The sequence below is a fragment of the Salvelinus namaycush genome, chromosome 31 (genome assembly GCF_016432855.1).
Source record: "Salvelinus namaycush isolate Seneca chromosome 31, SaNama_1.0, whole genome shotgun sequence".
Classification (NCBI taxonomy): Eukaryota; Metazoa; Chordata; class Actinopteri; order Salmoniformes; family Salmonidae; genus Salvelinus; species Salvelinus namaycush.
In genome coordinates, this window is record NC_052337.1 from 41,405,172 (window position 1) to 41,421,929 (window position 16,758).

Consider the following 16,758-nt stretch of genomic DNA (forward strand, 5'->3'; position numbering starts at 1 on the left):
GTGAAAAAAGTGTTTTGTTGTTTGGAGCTCTCCTCAAACAATAGCATGGCATGTTTTCGCAGTATATAGCTACTGTAAATTGGGCAGTGCAGTTATATTAACAAGAATTTAAGCTTTCAGCCGATATAAACACTTATATGTACCGACATTTGTTGTTTCTCTAAAATCTGTGCCCGTGACACAAGGCTCTGCATGATTTACAACTGTCCCTTTGACGGGACACCTATCCCTAAGATTATTTATAACTAGACTCTCAAAGAAAAGGCTAATAAGGGTGGTGGAACCATTCATAGAGGGTTCTAGGAGGAACCCTCCAAAGATAAAAGGGTTCTTAGTAGATCCCCTCAGAGTTTTTTAGGCAGAACCCTTCATAGAGGGATCTAGTTAGGACCATATACAGGGGGTTCTTTGAAGATCCCTACATAGAGGTTTCTCTGCAAAGGGTTCTACCCAGCACCAATAAGGGTTACCCTATGGGGACAAACCAAAGAACCCTCTACAGTTTTACTTAGCACCTTTTTTTCCAAGAGTGTAGTCGTAAAGATTTGTCATTCAACTTTTAAAATGTATGACCTTTTATTGTGGCATAAACACAACCAGTCATTATGTTTTCATCTGATTGTCAATCACTTAAAAGGGCTCCTTTACTAGGCTACCCGTGCAGGTTCATCCACTCACAACATATTTCCAGCCTCCTAACAGTGGTGAATGGAAAGACACATCTGTTACACAAAACACCGCAAAGTGTAATGACATTTGGCGATTGTCATTAGGCCAGAATTTATGCATCCATTGCAGTCCGTGCGCGTCTCGGTGTGGGCCATTCATCTCTGCCTTGGCAAAATGTCAGTGTTCTCGTTTAACCACATGGCATTTTGGAGGGTGGGCTATACCACCCTACTTTCAAATCCATTCGCTCATTTTTCAAGCCTCTGACATGCAGTAGCCTAATGATAAATAATAGTGTAATAGCCTACAGTTTTCTTAACAGTTTCCCCATAGTTTCTGTGTACCTCACTGTCTTTCTTTATAACTTTACTTTTAGGTATATCAGACTTCATTTCATGCAATTTCTGCCCAGACAAATTGACACAAGTAATTAAGCTACTATGTTCATAAATGGAACTTAATTTATTGTTAGTGTAACTGGTCTGGGCCTACAGTATGTTTGAATGCACTGCTTACTGCGCTCTGGCTTCGGATCTGCGTTGTGTTGTGGTGCATGTAGATTGACTGGACACGGGACACACTGCTAGTGGTTCTGGTCTATTATTACTGGGTGAGATTAAATACCTACAGTGAATAAATGCAGTGCAAAGCAATTACATTAAATGGCAAGCCTTTCCATGCTGCACACACCTCTCCTCAGCAAGCATCGAAGCAGACTCATATAATACATTTGTTAGAAAACATGAAAAGTATTTCATTATCTTAAGTACTATTATTCAAAAGTAATCAACAGTAATATTTTTGATAGCTACCAGCATAGCTACTAGCTAGTTACAAACTAGCTAGCTATCTACTAGCTAAGTAGCTAGTGAGGATCAGCGCTAGTTCGGTCCAGAGCTAGGTAGCTACTAGCTACGCCCTAGACCAGAGCTAATTAGTGCAGACCAGAGCTAGACCAGAGCGAATTAGTGCGGACCAGAGCTAGCTAACTACTAGCTACATTTTGGATGAGAGCTGGACCAAAGCTAGCTAGCTAGCTATTAGATACACCCTGGATCAGAGCTAGTGCAGACGAGCGCTCTTAAGCTACTAGCAACACTCTGGACCAGAGCTAGTTAGTGCGGATCAGAGCTATCTAGCTAGCTACTGGCTACACCCTGGGTCAGAGCTAGTTATTGCGAACCAGAGCTAGCTAGCTACAAGCTATGCCCTAGACCAGAGCTAGCATGGACCAGAGTTACTAGCTACTAGCTATATCACTTTACATTAGTATTTAGCAGCTACATACAAACTACTAACAGATTATTAACGTGTTCTTACCTGTTCATTGCAGTCTTATTCCCTTGTTGTTCAGACTTTACCGTTATTTCAGCACTGTAAACTGAAGTGCTACCGAGTCCAGCTAACACTGAGAGCAGAACAGACAATCCTCTCCTCTTTACCTCCCTGCTTTACTCTGTGCCATTGTTCGAGCCTGAGCCAAATGAAGACACACTAGTGTTTTATATTTTCAATTTTATCTCGACAGTTCGGCTTTCATCAGATGTCTTCTCTTCTTCTCTGTCAGCGTCTCACAGATTATTTTCCTCTGATTATCCCCTTGCTACCTGTGAATCACTATGCCAGCTGACCTGTCTGTCTGTCAGGCAAACCAAACCATATATTTTCATAAAGATTAGCATATAAAAAAAATATGAAATACTTCTCCTGCATAATCATTAAAAGGACAACAATCAGACAGAACATTTTAGAGCGAGCCTTGTGTTTTGAGTTCTGGTCAAAGATTTTCTGAGAACTCGATCTGTTAAAGGGGTCTACTTGCGGGAGGTAAGGAAGCGGTGTTTAAATGGTAATGCTTTATTTTTGTCCAGGATAATGCAGAGAAAGCACATAAAATTACAGGTAATGCTTGCAAAGGAACTGTCTGAAGTACAGAAAAGCCCCCCCCCCCCCAAAATGAAAAATCATACATACTGTATGGAACATAATAAAGTATTAACATACAAGTTTTGTCAGTGAAATTTTCGTTATTTTCATTTGTTCAATGTTCATTGCTATGCAGGGTGCAAATTGTAGGGGGGATGGGGGGATTTCCCCCCCTCTGCTTGAGTCATACCCATTTCTAAAGGGTTATATGTATTTTGGTAGTTTGGTTTGATCTGATGCTTTTACTGTAGTACCAGAGAAACTTGGTGTGCCATATTGTAAATATGTAAATACACAGTACTATATGTGGAGTGTACTTTAGAGGGATTCTGCATGGCTCAGACATGTTAACACTACATGAAGCCAACATTCATCAATATAATAGCAAAATATTTTTAACTCAATAGTCCAAACATTTATTTTCATCTTCATAACCATACTGCAGGTACATATAAATCCCTCTAGTGTATTTTATTATCATCTTTTAGGTATTGTATCACCGGAGAAGAATATTAGACAGCGATTGTTATAAAGACATTCATTAATTCAACATTTACATTTTTAAGAATATTTACAGTCCCATGAATAACAGTATCAACACCTTTCAATATCAATATCATTAACACGTCTGTGTCATATCACCAGTACCTATACTGAACAAAAATATAAACAAGACATGCAACAATTTCATTGATTCTACTGAGTTACGATCATCTACTGATGATATGAGGAAATCAGTCAATTTAAATAAATTCATTCGGCCCTAATCTATGGATTTCACATGACCGGGAATACAGATATGCATCTTTTGGTCAGATACCTTTAAAAAAAATGGGCCTCACAATGGGCCTCAGGATCTCTTCACAGTAATTTGTTGCATTCAAATTGCCATTTGATAAAATACAATTGTGTTCGTTGTCCGTAGTTTATGCCAGCCTATACCATAATCCCACCATCACCATGGAGCACTCTGTTCACAACGTTGACATCAGCAAACTGCTTGCACACACAATGCCATACACATGGTCTGCGGTTGTGAGGCTGGTTGGACGTACTGTAAATTCTTCAAAAGTTATTTTGGAGGCAACTTATTGGTGACAAATTAACATTCAATGCCAATTGCACACTCCCTCAAAACTTGAGACATCTGTGGCATTGTGTGGTGTGACAAAACTGCATATCTTAGAGTGGCCTTTTATTGTCCCCAGCACAAGGTGCACCTCTGTAATGATCATGCGGTTTAATCAGCTTCTTGATATGCCACACCTGTCAGGTGGATGGTTTATCTTGACAAATGAGAAATGCTCATTAACAGGGAAGTAAACAAATTTGTGCACAACATTTCAGAGAAACAAGCTTTTTGTGCGTATGGAACATTTATGGGCTCTTATTTCAGCTCATGAAACATGGGACCAACACTTTACACGTTGTGTTTATATTTTTGTTCAGTGTAGTATATAAAAAACAACACCCAGTAAAACAAGAAAAAACAATACATGGACGAATTGATAGAATATTTTTTTATCTTCTCCACATTTTGGTCAGCCATCTTGTTTTGACAGTTGCTGAGGGTCTTTTACTGCATGTGTGTGTAATGCACTGTGAATGTAATTAATGTCTCTAGGGCTCGGAAGGCATTTCTGTACTTCCTTAATCAGATTCACTGGATAAGTCCAACATTGAGAAGGTCCGGGGGTGGACAGATGGAGCTATATGAAATACTCCTTTTGGTTTTCACTTAGTACGTTCTGTGAGGTGGGCTCGCTGTGGAAAGGGTACTCAGGACTGTCTGCCTCAGGTTTGATGCTTTTTGGTTCTTGGCTGTGGAACGTCTCTTTCCGTCGATACAGGAACCTTACCATTATTGCCAACGCAGACAGAATCACAAATATCACCACAGCAATCACACCTGCAGAGGAGTACAAAACATTGAGTTAGGAAACAAGAAAAGGGCACTTATTTCAAATCAAAATGAATTCACATTCACTATTCTTTATGTTGTTACAGAAAAAATGCACATAGACAAGAGAAGAGGGTTTTTTGGAGAACACTAAAGAATTCTAACTAGCAACCAATTATGATAATTTCACATTGTCTAACTGTGACATCTGCATGGGTTTCAGAAGCAAAGACAGAGAAAGCACAGTGGCTTTGAGACCACATGAATGCCTTTCTCAACTCCAACTTTTGATCTGTGAAATCTGTCTATGGCATGGGAGCCTTAACAGAAATAATATGCCAATTTATCCTGTGGGTATTTCATTGCTATTACCCAGCCTGTCTGATTTCTGTTGCTAATCTAAACTCTAAAAGGCATTACACAAGCTTCTGAAAGCCGTAGTTCATCTCTGTGCAAGGCACGGCACAAAGACATCCAGTTCAATTCTCGCAAATGTCGCAGGCATTCATTTCATAAACCTTAGCTACAGTCCTTGTACACTGCTATGCTATGCATGGTGCATTTCATTATCAAGAGAAAATGATATATCTTATTAGGAAGCCAGAATACGGCCAGACCCAATTTAATGGTATATTACAGTGGTTTTAAAATGACAAAGTATTTGAAGATAGCGGTAAAAAGTTCCTTAATCAGCAAATAATTTATTTAAACGTTTAATTAATTTTGGTGTCCTTTGTGCATTTGGCACTGAATCAGCCTGTATAAGGACGACTTTGAACTGCTTTCTACATTCCAGCAATTGTAACGGATGGGAATTAATCAACCTTGACTTTGAATCTGTGGCGATAGTCGCTTAAAAGTTTTGTGATGTGATGCTGCAAATATGCCATATCAATTGCTGAAATATTTCATTTATTTAATTAAAATTGGAATTATACAGTGTTGTCTCTGAGAAAAACAAATACAGTGCCCTCTGTAATTACTGGGACAGCGAAGCATTTTTTTCTTATTTTGGCTCTATACTCCAAAAGTTTGGATTTGAACTCAAAACATGATTTGTGGTGAAAGTGCAGACTGTCAGCTTTAATTTGAGGATATTTTCATCCATTTCGGGTATAGAAATTACAGCACTTTTTTGTGCATAGTGCCCCCATTTTAGGGGAGCAAAAGTATTGGGACAAATTCACTTATATGTGTATTCAAGTCGTAAAGAATTAAGTATTTGTTCCAATATTCATAGCACCCAATGACTACATCAAGCTTGTCACTCTACACATTTTTTGGATGCATTTGCTCTTTATTTTGGTTGTGTTTCAGATTATTTTGTCCCCAATAGAAATGAATGATAAATAATGTAGTGTCATTTTGGAGTAACTTTTATTGTTTATAATGTGTTTATAAACACTTCTACATTAATGTGGATGCTATCATGATCACAGATCATCCTGAATGAATCGTGAATAGTGATGAGTTAGAAAGTAAGTTACAGTCGCACAAATATCATACCCCCAAGACATGCGAACCTCGCACCATTACAATAACAGTGTAGGTTAGCATTTTTTGAGGGGTATGATATTTGTCCATCTGTAACTTTCTCACTCATGATGTAATTTCTAAATGGTTTACCAAATGTGGATGAAAACACACTCAAATTAAATCTGACACTTTAACGTTAGTCATTGTTTGATTTCACTTTTGAAATATATAGTCAAAAGAAGAAAGAAATGCTTCAGTGTCCCAAAAATGAGCCCTGTATCATCAACATTCTCTATTTTACATTTTTCATTTTTTATCCAATTTCGTGGTATCCAATTACAGTCTTGTCTCATCGCTGCAACGCCTGTACGGACTCGGGAGAGGCGAAGGTCGAGAGCCATGCATCTTCCGAAACACAACCCAACCAAGCCGCACTGCTTCTTGACACAATGCCCACCCAACCCGGAAGCCAGCCGCACCAATGTGTCGGAGGGAACACCGTACACCTGGCGACCTGGTCAGCGTGCACTGCGCCCGGCCCGCCACAGGAGTCGCTAGTGCGCGATGAGACAAGGATAGCCCTGCCGGCCAAACCCTCCTTAACCCGGACGACGCTGGGCCAATTGTGCGCCGCCCCATGGGCCTCACAGTCACGGCCGGCTGCGACAGAGCCGTGACTCGAACCCAGTATCTCAGGTGGCACAGCTAGCACTGCGATGCAGTACCTTAGACCACTGCGCCACCCGGGAGGCCCAACGTTCTCTATTTATGTTGTTTCACTAAATACAACTATGGTTTATTATGACATGAGAAACATGTTCCTGTTACCTCCAATCAATGCAGAGTCACTCTTGATTGCATTAACTATAGGCTCACCAGTACCTACTGTACCTGAATGATCTACAGCAGAGAGAGATACACAGAAAGAGAGACAGAGAAATAGAGAGCGAGAGACAGCAGAAAAAGAAATAGAGATAGAGGAGAAAAGAAAGGATAAAAAAGACAAAAGAGAGAGAGAGGGAATCAGTAACAGAAGTCGTCATCAGTCCATGCAGGGTTCATTTAATACTACGCCCTCAGTCATAAACTGCATGAGGATGACCAAATGAGAAATCTCTCTCGTACAAATGAATTAACTAATCTGCCACAGTGTAATCAGTTTCATTCTCAGTTAATGATCAAGGAAGATGGTGTACGTATTAAATGGGCCCTTGATAAAGTTTGAACAGCAGTTCAGAAAAAAAGTGTCGATTCTCAAGTGGAGTTATAGCAAAACAAAAAGCCCTCAAACAGAAAGAGAGAGAGAGAGTCCTGCCCTTCACCTAAAGACTCCACCCACCAGAATAGCTAGGGAGAACTTGAATCCTCCCCTCTTACCTGATAGGGGGTGTGTGGTTTCGGCTGGGTAGGGATTGGCTGGAGATGAGGAACCACAGGTGGACTCAGCTAGGGTTCCTGTCACTATGACTGGGCTGGTGTTTGGGTAGAGTAGCGCTGCCTTCAGTGGAGTGATGGAGTTAAACTGGACCACCGACAGACAGCCACTGAAACCCAGGGAGTTCAGCCTGGCAATCTCCGGATCCAGCTCACCAGACTCTTAACACACAAACACATACGCATGCACGCACACAAAAAAGCAGAAACAGTCAGTGAGATCGGGTATAGTGATCAGTCTAGGGTAAAAGTAGTAGGATTCACTGCTCTCTCAGCGTATTATTGATTGATGTGGCAGATAGTCTAATTCATTGACAGCTAACAATAGCTGCTACTCACCCTATGGACATGTTCCCCCCACACCCCCCCAACGGTCACTTACCTTACATGCCGCTCATCCTAGGGACATATTTATTAATCACTGCCACAGTTGTTATGATGTATTATTTTAACTCACTTAGTCCTGCATGTTCGAGCTCAGAGCCTAAGAATTTCACTGGACACTGCAATCACACCTGCAACTCTGTACATGAGACTATTAAACACTCTGAATCTGAATCTAGACACGAAGAAGATAATGAGAGACCCCAGAAACACTGCCCCCCATTTGACTGATTTGGATCCAGTGAAACCCTATGTTTGCCAGGGAAACTGGGTCACTGTCTCTTCCAAATGACCAATGACTATGAATTTAATGATGGGAATTTGCATGGTTATAAGTGCGCTTAAAATGAATGGGATGGAAGGCAGTGAGCTGCTGGCATTGTACAGCATCACGTTGTATCACACTGCTACTGTATCCTGAAGGTATCCTTCTTTCTTACAACAGCCAGATAGCTATTTCTTCTCAGTCAGACCTCATCGATATTCTCTCATCTTTCTCTGTCCTTCTCTCTCTGCCTTTATCCCCTCTCTCGCTCTTTTACTCTCTGAGTGACTCTCTCTTTATCTCTCCCTATCTCTCTCCCTTTCCCCTCCCCTCTCTCTCTTAGTCTCTCTGTGACTCTCCCGTCTACTCCTCTCTCTCTACCTTTCCCCCTCTCCTACTCCTCTCACCCTCCCCTCTGCATTCATTACAGGTCAATTTGTTAGCGTGATTGATGACAGGTGTTGCTGGGAAGGACACTGAAACCACTTTCATGCCAGCTCTTTGATCCTGATATGACACACAGACTGCAGCAGGGGTGGAGGGGTTAGAGAAGAGCGAGGACCTGGTCACGTGTTAACATGGTTCAGGTCATCTGAGATACACTACACTCCCACAGAGCTCTGTGTGTGTGTGTGTGTGTGTGTGTGTGTGTGTGTGTGTGTGTGTGTGTGTGTGTGTGTGTGTGTGTGTGTGTGTGTGTGTGTGTGTGTGTGTGCGTGTCAAATCAAACAACAGTTGTATACCTTACCGTGAAATTCTTACTTACAATCCCTTAACCAACAATGCAGTTTTAAGAAAAACAAGAGTTAAGAAAACATTTACTTTGTCAACTAAAGTTAAAAAAGTAACACAATAAAATAACAATTTTATTTATTTTTATTTTATTTATCCGTTATTTTACCAGGTAAGTTGACTGAGAACACGTTCTCATTTGCAGCAACGACCTGGGGAATAGTTACAGGGGAGAGGAGGGGGATGAATGAGCCAATTGTAAACTGGGGATTATTAGGTAATAACAAGGCTATATACGGGGGTACCAGTACCGAGTCAATGTACAGGGGTACAGGTAAGTCAAGGTAACTGAGGTAATATGTACATGCACAGTAACAGTCAAAAGTTTGGACACACATACTCATTCAAGGGGTTATCTTTATTTTTACTATTTTCTACATTGTAAAATAATAGTGAAGACATCAAAACTATGAAATAGCACATATGGAATCATCTAGTAACCAAAAAAGTGTAAACAAATATTTTTGGGGGTGAGATTCTTAAAAGTAGCCACCCTTTGCCTTGATGACAGCTTTGCAACCTTGGCATTCTCTCAACCAGCTTCATGAGGTAGTCAATATTTGTTTACACTTTTTTGGTTACTAGATGATTCCATATGTGCTATTTCATAGTTTCTACATTGTAAAATAATAGTGAAGACATCAAAACTATGAAATAGCACATATGGAATCATCTAGTAACCAAAAAAGTGTAAACAAATATTTTTGGGGGTGAGATTCTTAAAAGTAGCCACCCTTTGCCTTGATGACAGCTTTGCAACCTTGGCATTCTCTCAACCAGCTTCATGAGGTAGTCAATATTTGTTTACACTTTTTTGGTTACTAGATGATTCCATATGTGCTATTTCATAGTTTTGGTTACTAGATGATTCCATATGTGCTATTTCATAGTTTCTACATTGTAAAATAATGAAATAGCACATATGGAATCATCTAGTAACCAAAAAAGTGTAAACAAATATTTTTGGGGGTGAGATTCTTAAAAGTAGCCACCCTTTGCCTTGATGACAGCTTTGCAACCTTGGCATTCTCTCAACCAGCTTCATGAGGTAGTCAATTGGAATGCAATTCAATTAACAGGTGTGCCTTGTTCAAGTTAAATAGTGGAATTTATTTCCTTTTTAATGCGTTTGAGACAAACAGCTGTGTAGTGACAAGGTCGGGTGGTATACAGAAGATAGCCCTATTTGGTAAAATACCAAGTCCATATTATGGCAAAAACAGCTCAAATAAGCAAAGAGAAACAACAGTCCATCATTAGACATGAAGGTCAGTCAATCTGGAAACTTTTAAAGTTTCTTCAAGTGCAGTCGCAAAAACCATCAAGCGATTTGATGAAACTGGCTCTCATGAGGACCGCCACAGGAAAGGAAGACCCAGAGTTACCTCTGCTGCAGAGGATACGTTTCTTAGAGTTACAAGCCTCAGAAATTGCAGCCCAAATAAATGCTTCACAGAGTTCAAGTAACATACACATCTCAACATCAACTGTTCAGAGGGGACTGCATGAATCAGGCCTTCATGGTCGAATTTCTGCAAAGAAACCACTACTAAAGGACACCAATAATAAGAAGAGACTTGCTTGGGCCAAGAAACACGAGCAATGGACATTAAACCGGTGTTTAAAATGTTACATTTTTGGTTCCAACCACTGTGTCTTTGTGAGACGCAGAGTGAGTGAATGGATGATCTCTGCACGTGTGGTTCCCACCATGAAGCATGGAGGAGGAGATATGATGGTGTGGGGGTGTTTTGCTGGTGACACTGTTAGTGATTCATTTAGTATTCAAGGCACACTTAACCAGCATGGCTATCACAGCATTCTGCAGCGATACACCATCCCATCTGGTTGGCGCTTAGTCCCACTATCATTTGTTTTTCAACAGGACAATGACCCAAATCACACCTCCAGCCTGTGTAATGGCTATTTGACCACGAGGGAGAGTGATGGAGCGCTGCATCAGATGACCTGGCCTCCACAATCACCCGACCTCAACCCAATTGAGATGGTTTGGGATGAGTTGGATTGCAGAGTGAAGGATAAGCAGCCAACAAGTGTTCAGCATATGTGGGAACTCCTTCAAGACTGTTGGAAAAGCATTACAGGTGAAGCTGGTTGAGCTGTCTTTAAGGCAAAGGGTGGCTACTTTGAAGAATATAAAATATATTTTGATTTGTTTAACACTTTCTTGGTTACTACATGATTCCATATGTGCTATTTCATGTGTTATTTCATAGTTTTGATGTCTTCACTATTATGCTACAATGTAGAAAATAGTAAAATAAAGAAAAACCCTTGAATGAGTAGGTGTGTCCAAACTTTTGACTGGTACTGTAGGGAGGGGTAAAGTGACTATTCATAGATAATAAACAGCAAGTAGCAGCAGCTAATGCAGGCATTAATGCAAATAGTCCGGGTAGCCATTTGATGAATTGTTCAACAGTCTTATGGCTTGGGTGTACAGTAGAAGCTGTAAGGAGCATTTTGGACCTAGACTTGGCGCTACCGGTACCGCTTGCCGCGAGGTAGCATAGTTAACAGTCTGTGATTTGGGTGACTGGAGTCTTTGAAAATGTTTGAGCCTTCCTCTGTCACCCACTGTTATAGAGGTCCTGGATGGCAGGAAGCTTGGCCATACGCACTACCCTCTGTAGCGCCTTGTAGTTGGATGCCGAGCAGTTGCCATACCAGGCAGTGATGCAACCAGTCAGGATGCTCTCGATGGTGCAGCTGTATAACTTTTTGAGGATCTAAGGACCCATGTCCTTGGGCCATGTTAGCTTGTTGATGATTTGGACACCAAGGAACTTGAAGCTCTCGACCTGCTCCACTACAGCCACGTCGATGTGAATGGGGGAGTGCTCGGCCCTCCTTTTCCTGTAGTCTATGATCATCTCCTCTGTCTTGACCACATTGAGGGAGAGGTTGTTGTCCTGGAACCACACTGTCAGATCTTTGACCTCCTCCCTATAGGCTGTCTCATCGTTGTCGGTGATCAGGCCTACCACCGTTGTGTCATCGGCAAATTTAATGATGCTGTTGGGGTCGTGCTTGGCCACACAGTCGTGGGTAAACAGGGAGTACAGGAGGGGATTAAGCACGCACCCCTGAGGGGCTCCCGTGTTGAGGATCAGCGTGGCAGATGTGTTATAGCCTACCCTTCCCACCCGGCGGCAGCCTGTCAGGAAGTCCAGGATCCAGTTGTGCAGGGAGGTGTTCAGTTCCAGGGTCCTAAGCTTAGTGATGAGCTTTGTGGGCACTACGGTGTTAAACACTGAGCTGTGTGTGAGTGCGCGTGTGTGGTGTGTGTGTGTTCCAGAGAGCAGACCCCTTAGCCCCACATGTCATCATAGCCCAGAGCTATACTGGATTATTCAGATTTTAGACTAATGGAGCGTCTTGAAAGGTCATAAAGAAGTCAAGAACAATGTCACAGTAGCTACTGCATGACTTTGTTATTGTGACATTCTTGACATTGTCACAGATGAATTGAAATGGTTTGCATCTGACATATACTGTAGGTTGGCCTAGTATGAGAGCATTGTTTTACTTGTTTTGTTTGTTAAAATGTTTCAGAATGCACTTGACTGTATCTGCTGTATGTTTTTCATCTGTTCCTTTCAATCATTCCTCATTACTATTGAAAACAGACGTCCTACTTTGAAGCAAATACATTGGCATTAGACCTGCATAAAGTGCCCTATTTCAGAAGCAGGGGATAGACAACATCAATGCATCAAGCCGATATTATTCAGACTTTAAGTAAACAGACATGCACCAATCATAACATGTCATGTCGAATTTTGATTGCCTGACTGAACAAACAATACTGTAATACATGTGCATTTGCCCCAGCAGTTTATCATCCTCCTATATAGCACTAAAATGCACATAATAATACATAATGACTCCATCCATATTTTTATTTGATATAAAAGCTTCTGGTGAGTGGGATTGTAACCAGCTCTTTAGTTCTGTGTTCGAGAGACACGGCCAAACACCTTTTAGCATTCTTTATTCAATGGCTTTCTCCTTCATCATTTTAATAATCCTGTCGTACAGATGTAGGATATTAATTTGAGCCAGTTTTCTACAGCATAAAAATAATCATGCAGCAACAGGAAATGTGAATTATTATGTGGATTGTAATTAATGAATTTTCATGAAGTCTGACATTTTAAAGTGGAAATGACAAACATTTGAAGCCTTTTTTAAACTTCGAATACACTAGAAGTTTGCATTTCCTGCCGTGCAGGAAAATTCTCAGCAACAAAAGAGTGATCAAAGTAAGATCCTACATCTGTATAGTTCTCACCTTGCACTTTCCCAAGGACAACTGACTTGATAGCATTGAATTCTGTATCAGATGTGAGATTGAAGTCTTCCCTTCTGTGCTGGTCAATCTATAAAAAAAAAAAAGCAAAATAAAACCTGTAAACACTTTGTTGAATAGTCAAATTGGGGATTAAAAAAAAGACAATTTACACTTTCATGTTTCAGATGATGGAGAATGTACTCTTCCATTTAGAGGGTTTTAATTAAACCCTGCTCTTCAAAGTACTTTAAACACATCATCGCTTGGCTGTTCAGTCTCTGCCATTCAATTAAAAAAGGAAAATAGTGCTAGAGCTTGGACAGATTTTCGAGTTGAACTTACATTATTGAAAATGTGATTACTACTCAAAGCTTACACTAATTGATGCAGTTTAGCTGAGAATGCCAGACAGTAGCTTAACAAAATAGATTTTTTTGTTGAAGTAGTCAGACTCGAACATGTTGTTGGGTGGTCAGAAGCATGGAAGTAAACACTTACGAGTGTTGTCCACTATGAGAATAGTTGTCACGCCCTGGCCTTAGTTATCTTTGTTTTCTTTATTATTTTGGTTAGGTTAGGGTGTGACATGGGGGCTTTATTTGTTTTGTCTAGTCTAGGGGTTTTGTATGTTTATGGGGTGTTTTCTAGTCTAGGTGTTTGTATGTCTATGGTTGCCTAGATTGGTTCTCAATTAGAGGCAGCTGTTTATCATTGTCTCTGATTGGGAACCATATTTAGGCAGCCATATTCTTTAGGGATTTTGTGGGTTATTGTCTATGTGTAAGTTGCCTGTGTCTGCACTTTTCGTATATAGCTTCACGTTCGTTTTGTTGTTTTTTGTATAGTTTGTCAAGTGTTCTTCGTTTCGGTAAATAAATAGAAGAATGTATTACTATCCCGCTGCGCCTTGGTCCTCCTCTCTTCCTCCATACGACGAACGTGACAATAGTATGGAAGTCTAGTGCATTACAATATTCCCACATATTGGACTTGCACTCTTTCATTACGAGGTGTATAAATGGGGTGTCTAAATATGCGTGTTTGTATGGTCTTGCCGTTACAGTTGGATTTCTGTACTGTAGTTCAAATCCTCAAAGAAGGGTTGATCCCTGGTTTTAAAAACACTTTACCTGGATTGTTTCAGAAAATACCCAGCAAGCCATGATCTTCAATTTGTAATGAAGAGTACTTAGTTAAGAACATTACACTGTAATTAAAAATAGCTACGGGTGCTGCAGTGGGGTTAATATCATGTTAACTAGAGTGGCATGTTCCGATCACATCAGGGCAAGAACGAACAGAACTTTGGAATGATCTAATTAATCATGTTTACTATATATGGGGAAAAAAACTCAATTTGCTGTCCAAATGTGTCTTTCGAAGAATTGCTGAGAAGAATGATGACCAACTTTGGTGTTACAACTCATGAAATTTAAAAACATATTCTGCCAGTCTCCTCACAGATTTCAACCCCTTGGGAAGACTACTGTACGTTTAAACTTCTAATGATTTCTCTATACTCTTCTCTATCCTATTCCTTTTCATTCATGTTGCCTGAAATGTCTTTATATTGTGAATGAGTGTGCCCGCTTAATGGCTGAGAGTTGGAATGTGTCTGCGCATTCTGAATAAGTACAGCTCTGCAGCACAGCCTAGGGTTTTCGCTTACTGTGATGTTGACAAAGGACTTTGACTTCATGATAGCTGCAGTCTTAAGAAGCAGAACTACTGTATGCAAAACCTGCATCACTCTTCATCCGCTATACTCACGTTGTATCACATCTCACTGTATATCTAAATCTGTTGGGAGTGATGTTCTGTTATTTTTTAATTACTTTTACTGACCACGACACAGATCCCACACTGCTAACATGTATACACTTACATTTACACCTCAGCAGTTTAGACATTGTGCATATAGACATACTTGTCTGTACTTGCCTCTTGCTGACTTTCAAAAAGAAAGTGGTTCTGAATCTTTTTAGGTTATGCTACACTCTATTACATTTTGCTCTGCTTGCATTACCTCTTCATGTGCAACCAATCATCAGGATATGCTCTTATGAATCTTCCCAAGTACCCCTTGTGGACAGGTCAGGTATCCCAAGTACTAGCACCCTACGAGAGAACCACTGCACTAAGGTACAGTGCATTCGGAAAGTATTCAGACCCTATCCCTTTATCCACATTTTGTTACGTTACAGCCTTATTCTAAAATGAATCAAATATATTTTATCCCTCATCAATATACACACAATCTCCCATAATGACAAAGTGAAAACAGGTTATTAGACATTTTTGCAAATGTATTACAAATAAAAAACAGAAACCCTTATTTACAGACACTACCGTTCAAAAGTTTGGGGTCACTTAGAAATGTCTTTGTTTTTGAAAGAAAAGCACATTTCTTGTCCATTAAAATAACATCAAATTGATCAGAAATACAGTGTAGACATTGTTAATGTTGTAAATGGCTATTGTAGCTGGAAACGGCAGATTTTTTATGGAATATCTACATAGGTGTACAGACGCCCATTAACAGCAACCGTCACTCCTGTGTTCCAATGGCATGTTGTGTCAGCTAATCCAAGTTTATAATTTTAAAAGGCTATTTGACCATTAGAAAACCCTTTTGCAATTAAGTTAGCACAGCTGAAAACTGTTGTCCTGATTAAAGAAGCAATAAAACTGGCCTTCTTTAGACTAGTTGAGTATCTGGAGCTTCAGCATTTGTGGGTTCGATTACAGTGTCACGTTCTGACCTTTATTTCCTTTGTTTTGTCTTTATTTAGTATGGTCAGGGCGTGAGTTGGAGTGGGCTGTCTATGTGTGTTTTTCTATGTTGGGGTTTTGAGTTCAGCCTGGTATGATTCTCAATCAGAGGCAGCTGTCAATCGTTGTCCCTGATTGAGAATCATACTTAGGTAGCCTGGGTTTCACTTTTGAGTTGTGGGTGTTTGTTGCCGTGTCAGTGTTTGTTCGTCACACGGTACTGTTTCGGTTTTGTTATTTCACGTATTCGTTTATTGTTTTTGTATTTCATAGCGTTCAGTGCTTTTGTTATTAAAATCGTCATGAACACTTACCATGCCGCATCTTGGTCCGATCCTTACTCCTCTTCAGACGAAGAGGAGGAAATCAGCCGTTACATACAGGCTCAAAATGGCCAGAAACAAATAACTTTCTTCTGAAACTCGTCAGTCTATTCTTGTTCTGAGAAATGAAGGCTATTCCATGCGAGAAATTGCCAAGAAGCTGAAGATCTCGTACAACGCTGTGTACTACTCCCTTCACACACAGCGCAAACTGGCTCGAACCAGAATAGAAAGTGGAGTGGGAGGCCCCGGTGCACAACTGAGAAAGAGGACAAGAACATTAGGGTGTCTAGTTTGAGAAACAGACGCCTCACAAGTCCTCAACTGGCAGCTTCATTAAACAGTACCCGCAAAACACCAGTCTCAACGTCAACAGTGAAGAGGCAACTCCGGGATGCTAGCCATCTAGGCAGAGTTGCAAAGAAAAAGCCATATCTCAGACTGGCCAATAAAAAGAAAAGATTAAAATGGGCAAAATAACACAGACACTGGACAGAGGAAC

At 40.5% G+C, this 16,758-nt stretch overlaps 1 protein-coding gene across 1 annotated transcript in view; it reads right to left on the reverse strand.

Moving 5' to 3' along the window:
• Positions 1 to 4,304: 4,304 nt before the first annotated feature.
• The window catches only part of LOC120025627 (contactin-associated protein-like 4), a 155,183-nt gene continuing 142,729 nt past the window's right edge, over positions 4,305 to 16,758 (reverse strand). Inside the window, exons 21-24 of the mRNA XM_038970173.1 lie at positions 13,162 to 13,249; positions 7,349 to 7,567; positions 6,800 to 6,871; positions 4,305 to 4,504 (exon numbers count right to left, since the gene is read on the reverse strand). Coding sequence (XP_038826101.1) covers positions 4,305 to 4,504; positions 6,800 to 6,871; positions 7,349 to 7,567; positions 13,162 to 13,249 — 579 coding nt within the window. The remainder of the gene's footprint in view (positions 4,505 to 6,799; positions 6,872 to 7,348; positions 7,568 to 13,161; positions 13,250 to 16,758) is intronic.